The sequence below is a fragment of the Xiphias gladius genome, chromosome 24 (assembly GCF_016859285.1).
Source record: "Xiphias gladius isolate SHS-SW01 ecotype Sanya breed wild chromosome 24, ASM1685928v1, whole genome shotgun sequence".
NCBI lineage: Eukaryota > Metazoa > Chordata > Actinopteri > Istiophoriformes > Xiphiidae > Xiphias > Xiphias gladius.
The window spans coordinates 7,757,765-7,765,827 of NC_053423.1; the positions used below are offsets into that span (position 1 = coordinate 7,757,765).

Consider the following 8,063-nt stretch of genomic DNA (forward strand, 5'->3'; position numbering starts at 1 on the left):
TTTAGAAAGAGTATTTGCTGTAAGTTACCAAAGAAACAAGGCCTTCAGTATGGCAGCCAAAACGTGCATTACTTCACATTAATAGGTGAAAGTGTTGTATGGGTATAGCATCAAATTACGAGAAATGTGACAGCAGACGAAGACGAGGTGAGGACGCATACAGAAAGAGGAGCATCACTAACATTCATGTCTCTGTGCAAAGGCTATATGAGCTTTTCTTGCATCCTGACAAAGCAGTGAAACCTTTCTTTGGTTTGTCACATTTTGCAACAGAAATATGTGTGAGGATTGAGACATGTTCAACACTTGTCTCACAGATTACTACTGCATGCCAACACTAGCTATCGGTTTATCTTCTTGACAGGTATTCAACAGTTACAGGATGTGAGACATGTGACATGTACTGAATGTAAGAAACATTACCGTTAACACATTGTGACCCCGACGAATACAAGTAAAAGAGAGATATTTTAACCGCAACTCAGTGAACATGTTTCGCAGAACCTTAAATAAGGGAGAGGATCATCTCACGGTAATGAAAAGGGGTCCTTTATCATTGCAGGCAGTGGCGAGAAGCCATGTACCACCATGGGGATTTTACATGCAATTTCAGTCTGGCAGCATTCCTTAACACACACACACACACGCACACACACACACACACGCACACACACACACACACACACACACACACACACACACACACACACACACACACACACACACACACACACACACACAGAAACAGTCACACATCCACTATGATGTCCTATCAGCCATCTCTGCAGTATCCTGACCTAGCAGCCAGGCAGCCGTTGCTACGGAAACAGTGGTACATCGTTTTCATGGTATCCAGCACAAAGAGAGACAGATAGAGTAGAGGGAGAGAAGTGTGTGCAGAGAAATAGAGTTCGGATGCCGCCTCTGCTCTGCCTTCCAATAATACTTTGATCTCATGGACATCGTGTTCTCAGCCTACCACACAACAAAGGCTATCTAATAATTGATGATAATGTATCACCGCTAATGTATCTGTGAGATACAGTAAGACAGATACCATGTAGACATCTCATTACCTCCCTCCTTATGGAAAGGGATCAAATCTTAATAACTAGTACATAAGTACGATCTAGTACATCCCTACTGTTTTTGCCTATAGCACCACCTTTTTTTGATTTATGCATTTAATCAAAAGGGAAAATAAGAAGTTAAGAGGCCCTATGTACAGTAAACAAACAGCTGCAATGTCTCTCTATCCACTGTCAGTATATACCCTCAGGAAGCAGCACACAGTACAGGGACTGTGCGCTCTGTGGGAACAGCAGGAGGGAGAGTGGGGTTTCTGCCAGGCCCTTTAGATGAAACACTTCAGTGCTGTATTTATAGAAGGCCCCTATGCATTTTTAATGCAGAGGAAGGGATGGTGCCTCTGGAGACTTTGCTTCTGAGGCTTTACTACTACATACAGCCTCTGAGGTCCAGCTCCGGTGTCTGATTTGTTAGTGGCAGCAAAGCAAGGGAAAGGCTTATGTTCAGTAGCATATGTGACACAGGGGATACGTATGGTCACTGATCCGGTGGCTGCAAGGATGCTCAGGCTGTATGATGGGCCACGATATGATCTCTGTGGAGTACCCCTAGGTTCATTTATTTTGTCCTGTAGAGTGTAATTTATTGTTAATGACTGTGATCATGGAGGGAAAACAGAGTGACATTGAACTGCAGAACCTTAGAAAAGTCAAAGTTACTCTCTAGGCCCAGCCCCGTCAAGACAAGAATTCTGTTTCTCGTACTAAGTAATGTGTGTGACAGTGAAATTAATAAAGAGAAAAAGAAATAATGAGGTTGAACTCCCATTTTTAAGACTTAACAAGTCATTTAATGTTGTACACAGCATTTAAGCCTTCTCTTGTTTTTGCAACACATAGGTACAGTCCTACAATAAGACTTTATAAGACCAAGAGGCTGCAGCAATGCAAGCAGCTCTGTGAAGCTGTACTTAGGCACAGCAGTGCTAGGACCTACATGCTAACATTAGCTTGCTAACATGCTCACTGTACAATGATAATGTTAGCATTTTTATCAGGTATAATGTTTATCATGCTTACATCTTATTTTAGTGTGTTAACGTGTTAATGCTTGCTAGATAGCTCTAAACACAAAGTACAGCTGAGGCTGATGAGAAGGTCATTAGTTTTGCAGGTGTTTGGTCATAAGCCAAAGTATTGGACAAACTGAAATTTTGACCTGACAATGGTGCTTAATAAAAAGGGAAATAAGTAATTACAGGGAAAGTCCAGCGATTTTACACGTCAAAGTCTGTTTACGGGAGTTGAAGAGTACTACTGCTTATGTGGAAAAAAATTGGAAAGACTTGTGTGGCTCCAGAGGGAGCTGAGTAAAGTTGGCTGGCGCCAGAGACTACAAGTCTGAAAATGAAAAAATTCTGGGGGTGTAGAGTTAGAAAGAAGTGAGCTCATCAGACCTCTGTAGCTCACTCTTCATCTCTGCTTGGGGCTATTGGCTTGAGGCTAGTCGCTACTCGCATAACACACCAGAATCTCAAACTGAACCTTCAGTGGTCAAGTTGCATTATGGATAATGTAGGCCCCAGGTTACTTTTGGTTCTACTGTATTAATTTTGATATGTTTTGTGAACTCTCCATCGTGAGTCCAACAATTTTGTATGAGTACTAAACCAATGGAGTACTCGTTTATGAAATCACCAGGGTCATTAGGATAAATCCTGAGGGGGACATGAATGTCTTTACCTAATTTTATGGCAATCTGCTCTGTGGTTGTTGAGATAATTCAGTCTGTTGGACCGACCAACCGACAGACCAACGTTGTCATCCCGAGAGCCACGCCACGTAAAAGGAAAAAAAAATCCACATTTAGAGTTGCAGGCATGTTGTTCCAAAGCGTAAGGCCTATAATGTTAAATTTCTGGTCACCTTAAATTTTAAATCTCAGCCAGAAGGGCCCTGTCTGAGAAACTCAGCTCTGTCCTCATTGGGAATCCAAAGGACAATTATTCTGCCGGAGGCCAGATCCCACAGTCCTTAGAAAGTGCTGGGTCCATTTCTAAAAACCCCAACAGGTATCCATTGACACCCAGTGAGGACGTGATAGAACTGAAGTGAAGCGATTTCATCTAATTGTACCAGTTAAAATCCTGCTGCTGCTGCTTTTGCTTCAGTTTGTTTTGCAAGCTGTTGACATGAGACTTCTGATCCAGGCCAGATTAGATAGAATTACAGTAGTCCGAACATGAAAGATAAAAGCTTGTATATTAACAGTATGTCGTGCTTATTCCAGCTTGTGTAAATGAATGTCTGATGTCTAAATGTGTGTGTGTTTGCAGAGAATGCCCTGCGCAGCCTGCTGGAGGCGCTGACGAGCCCGCCGTACGCTCCCATGCAGCATCTGGAGAGAGAGCAGGCCCTGGCCAAACAGTTCGCTGAGATCCTTCATTTTACGCTCAGCTTTGATGAACTAAAGGTGAAGGGAATGATTTTTGCTCTAATTACAGCCCTCCCAGACTGACCTTTACTGCACTGGAAAATTAATGTATTCATTGAATAGGCCTTGTGAAAACATAAATCACCTCTTCTCTCACCATGCAGATGACAAACCCAGCCATTCAGAATGACTTCAGCTACTACAGGAGGACCATAAGTAGGAACAGGCTGAACAACCAGCAGGTGAGGCCTTGGAGAAATGAGCTGGCTCAGACGGTTTATATTGCATACATGATGAAATGTTCAGCCAGAGCAGCTCTTTAATCATTAATGACTCAAGTGGAGGCGTTCCTTTCCTCCCAACAATGCAAGTTACACAAATTAGCTCCATCATTACACTCTCATTTCACCAGCTGGATGGCATCATTATTGGACTGTGCCTGACTGATTATTAATATTGTTTTGAGATATAATATCCATTTCGTATTGGCACGCAGCTGGAAGCGGAGAACGAGGTCAACAATGAGATGGCCAATCGGATGTCCCTGTTCTACGCTGAAGCGACACCAATGCTGAAGACTCTGAGCAATGCCACCACCAAGTTTGTTTCTGAGGTACAGCGGTCCCATATTTCCGAAGTCAGATCGATGCCTGCGTAAGTTGACTGTGTCAAGGCTTAGTTATGGCAGACTGAGTCAAAACTGACAGATTGAACTCTTAAAGTTTCAAGTCTTGTCAGAGATTGCAAACACGAATCAAAAGTTACGTGACAAAGTCATTTAGAAGGCATCCAAAAAATAAATCAAAGGAGCGTTCAAGGTAGTAGGTGATGGCTTGGAGACCTTCGGTCAGCGGTGGAGGAAGAGCTTGGATCATTCCCTCAATGTAAAGTAGCAGTGCCACAGTGTAGAACACTGCATTACAAGTAGAAGTCTTCCGCAGAAAATTTTTCTTCAGTAAAAATATGTAAGTATTATCAGGAGAAAAAAAAGGTCCTTGTTAGTGTCACTCAATTCTATATTATATTACTGGATCATTATTACTGATGCATTCACGTGTAAGTAGGAATTTAGTATTCTATTTGGTTGAGGTGGAGCTAGTTTAAACCATTTTACAGACTGCTGGGTAGTTTAATCTATTACAGTGCATTATATTTTATAAGCTGTAAAATCTAAAAAAAAATTAGAGTAAAATGTAAAATCTTTAAATGAAAAGTAACCAGTAACTAGAAGTGAAATAAAATGGATAATACGCACGTAGTTGAATTCCACCACGGCATGAGGCCAATAACTTATCACTTATTAAAACACAGTCTGTTCAGTCATTAGTCAGTTTAGAAGCGTACAGATGCACAGATTTGATGTGGAGTCCATCAAACCTGGGAGAGTTCTCACAGAGGCCTCACAGAGCATCTCTGAAATCCACACAGCAATGCAAAAACACACTAAATCTAGTGAAATCAAACATTAAAGCAGTGACTGAGCAATAATAATATGCCTCTACTGATCACATTACCTGCACCCTTGTTCACTCCTTGCACAGTCCTGGTCAGTGTCAAGACATCCTACGTTAAATGGCAAGAGAGTATGTGCAGACAAGAGCAAACAGCTTATTAGTAACAGTTAAGCTACATTATTATTTTACAGCTTTCTCAGTGGCATTGATATATGATTCATTACAGTGTTTAGTCCAATTTATTCCCTGGTAGACTTGAGTCCTCAACTCCAGTGCCCATGCTGGACTGCTGCGTGAAGACTCCCTCCTCCTCCTTTCCCCTGCCTCCATGACAGTATTTTAGTGTGGAGACAGTAGTCTTTTGCCAACTTTACACCTCAGTGCATTTTGATGGAACAGACATTTGAGAAATACCTTTGAGACTCATACAAAATTTAGAGGACATGCTTGTCATGATTGCCTTTTAGCAAAGTTGCTTTGACTGAGTTCTGCGGATCTGCTTTGTCTCCACCTTGTGGTAGAACTTTTCTTTTTGTCTAATCAGCACACGGATGCAGAAGACATGGTTAGTCGTTTGTTATGGAGGGAAGGGATGGACGTTCTCAGTGACCAAACATTAAATGTAGAACGGCCTTTTATGTGTACTGATCTCTCTCTTTTTTTCCCCCGTCCTTCAGAATAAGACCTTGCCCATAGAGGACACCACAGACTGTCTGAGCACCATGGCCTGTGTGTGTCGTGTCATGCTCGAGACTCCGTGAGTGCTTTGCATCATCCCCTTCTCTCTTCCATGTCCTTTTCTCCTTGTCGTCCTCTCCGAAGTTCAGAAGCCTAGGTTTTAATTAACAAGCCTTTTCAAAGTGAAGACAAAAGAGGTCTTCTCAAGTTTGAGACACTAATTCAATACACTGATTCACTAATCTAGTGAATTAAGAGATGGACCCCATCCTTCACGCTAAATTTAAAATCCTTTTTATGAGATTTCTCTATGTGAATAGAAAGTCACCGACAACTTGATAAGGCAGTCACAAAGTGCTTCAAATAATGCTAGCAACTTAGTCCCCGGTGGTAACTTCAGGCACTTTTTGTCTCTTTGGTTATCACTCTTTTCTTCCATACTTGTGTCTGTCCCAGGGAGTACCGCTGCCGGTTCACCAACACAGACACCATGCTGTTCTGCATGAGGGTGATGGTGGGCGTCATCATTCTCTATGATCACGTTCACCCTGTGGGAGCTTTCGCCAAGACCTCCAAAATCGATGTGAGTACACACAAATAAGTCCAGTCCAGAATCCAGAAAACTGTACCGACACTGTTAAACACTCCCCTCAAAATTACTATTCTATTACATTAGAAAAAGCACAATGTTTCGAGACTAAATCGGCTCTTAGTCTACTTCTGTGCCCGATGACATACTTTTTCAGATGAAATAAAACAGAAACTTTAGAGGTAGTGTGGACCAATCTTTCAATTTCAAATTCGGCCTTCAGGAAAAACCTGGATAATTGCCAGTCGTGCCATCCACCTCTAATGCAAAGGAAATCGGAATTAGATCTAAGCTGACCACACAAGTATGCATGATGTGCTCACAGTGCAGTACACTATCACAGTGTGGTGTGAGATGATTCTTCGTTACAGTCAGTAGGGTGGACAGCAGGAAAAGCTGCTTCGTTCTCCCTTTAGAAGCTGCTAACCCCGCCAAAATTATTTTCCGAGAGGGGGATTCTGTTCCAACTTACGTTTCAATGCCGTTTGATACATTATACACATTATTGTAGAGATATCGGTCTAACCCAGTGGGTTTAGATCCCAAAAGGGGTCACAGGATGATTAAAGAAAGAGAAAAAATATGTTTGCTTTAAAAACCTTTTAAATAGATCTGAGGGGGAAAAATTATTCATTGATTCAACTGCTCACAACTCAAGTCCACACAAAGGCCATAACCTGTGATGAGGGGTCACAAGTAGATATTGCTACAGTTTAAACAGTCACAGGTCAAAGAGGTTAGGAACCACAGGTCTAACCTCATAAAGACATGCTTCTGCTTATGTATGATACACATTCAACATTACCTTGGTAGATGAGGTCACTTGTTTTTGGTTTTGAGTTAGTGTTTGGCTGCAGCAGCAGGAGATGAGGTGGATCTGAGACTGCTGACCTTTCTGTAACACTGTGTGTTGTCTTTGTGCGGGGCAGATGAAGGGCTGCATCAAGGTGCTGAAAGAGCAACCGTCCAACAGTGTGGAGGGACTTCTGAACGCACTGAGGTGTGTATGAACGTGTGTGGGTCAGCGCTAGAGAGAGGAGATAGACAGAGACATGATGCGCAAGGATTTGTGAAAAGCTTTCTGATTTCAACGCGTCTGCCCCCTCCTCCTCCAGGTATACAACACGGCATCTAAATGATGACAGCACCTCCAAACAAATCAGGGCCCTCCTGCAATGAAGAAAAAGAGGAGAGCGGTGGAGAGAGGGAGGAAAGGAGGAGTGCACTTGAAGGAGGAGTAAAAAGAAGAAGAGGAGGAAACAAACGCCAGTGGCTGATAAACCTGTTTGTTTACAATGAACAAAGAAAATCATCTCCAGGTTAAGAGCAACCTGATGATAATATGAAGAGGAAAATAATTATATATATTGTCAGCTGTCCATCATTCTGTCTCTCATTTTGTAAAGTAAGAAAAGAGAAAAAAGCCAGTAAAGAAAATATAGATATATATTAAAACAAGTGAAACACAAGCAGCAGATGAAAAATAGGTAGGATGAAAGAGGAAGCTATATCGGAAAATTTAGAGTCAGAACTAAAGCAAAGTGGAAAAAAAAAAGGGTTCATGTTCCAGCAGTAGTCTGACAAGTATTTTTGCACACACTTTGAAAACAACGCCATCTCCTTTCCCCTGAAATCTGATCCAAAACTGATTCCCGGAGACTTTCCTGTGCCCCCTCACGCACACTCAGATTAAGCGGAGAGGTCTTTAGCAGATGTAGTGGCATGGCACAGCCTCTCTGTCCCCTTCGCTGCACTGATCTCCACCTAGAGGGGAATCATGAAGCAATATGATGGATACACTCCGGAGATTTGCTTCTGACCGTTTCATTTCTTTTCTACATCAGTGCAGCTGAGGGAAAGGAAGCAAAGTTTTTGGGATG

General features: G+C 42.2%; 1 protein-coding gene across 3 annotated transcripts in view; it reads left to right on the forward strand.

The window, feature by feature from the left end:
• The window catches only part of fam49al (family with sequence similarity 49 member A, like), a 31,700-nt gene extending 23,962 nt beyond the window's left edge, over window positions 1-7,738 (forward strand). For all 3 annotated transcript variants that reach the window (XM_040122473.1, XM_040122472.1, XM_040122474.1), the window contains 7 exons: window positions 3,365-3,501; window positions 3,627-3,704; window positions 3,959-4,075; window positions 5,594-5,673; window positions 6,051-6,177; window positions 7,113-7,183; window positions 7,299-7,738. In XM_040122473.1, the coding sequence (XP_039978407.1) occupies window positions 3,365-3,501; window positions 3,627-3,704; window positions 3,959-4,075; window positions 5,594-5,673; window positions 6,051-6,177; window positions 7,113-7,183; window positions 7,299-7,362 (674 nt within the window). In that variant the 3' untranslated portion in view covers window positions 7,363-7,738. The remainder of the gene's footprint in view (window positions 1-3,364; window positions 3,502-3,626; window positions 3,705-3,958; window positions 4,076-5,593; window positions 5,674-6,050; window positions 6,178-7,112; window positions 7,184-7,298) is intronic.
• The last annotated feature ends 325 nt before the right edge of the window (window positions 7,739-8,063 follow it).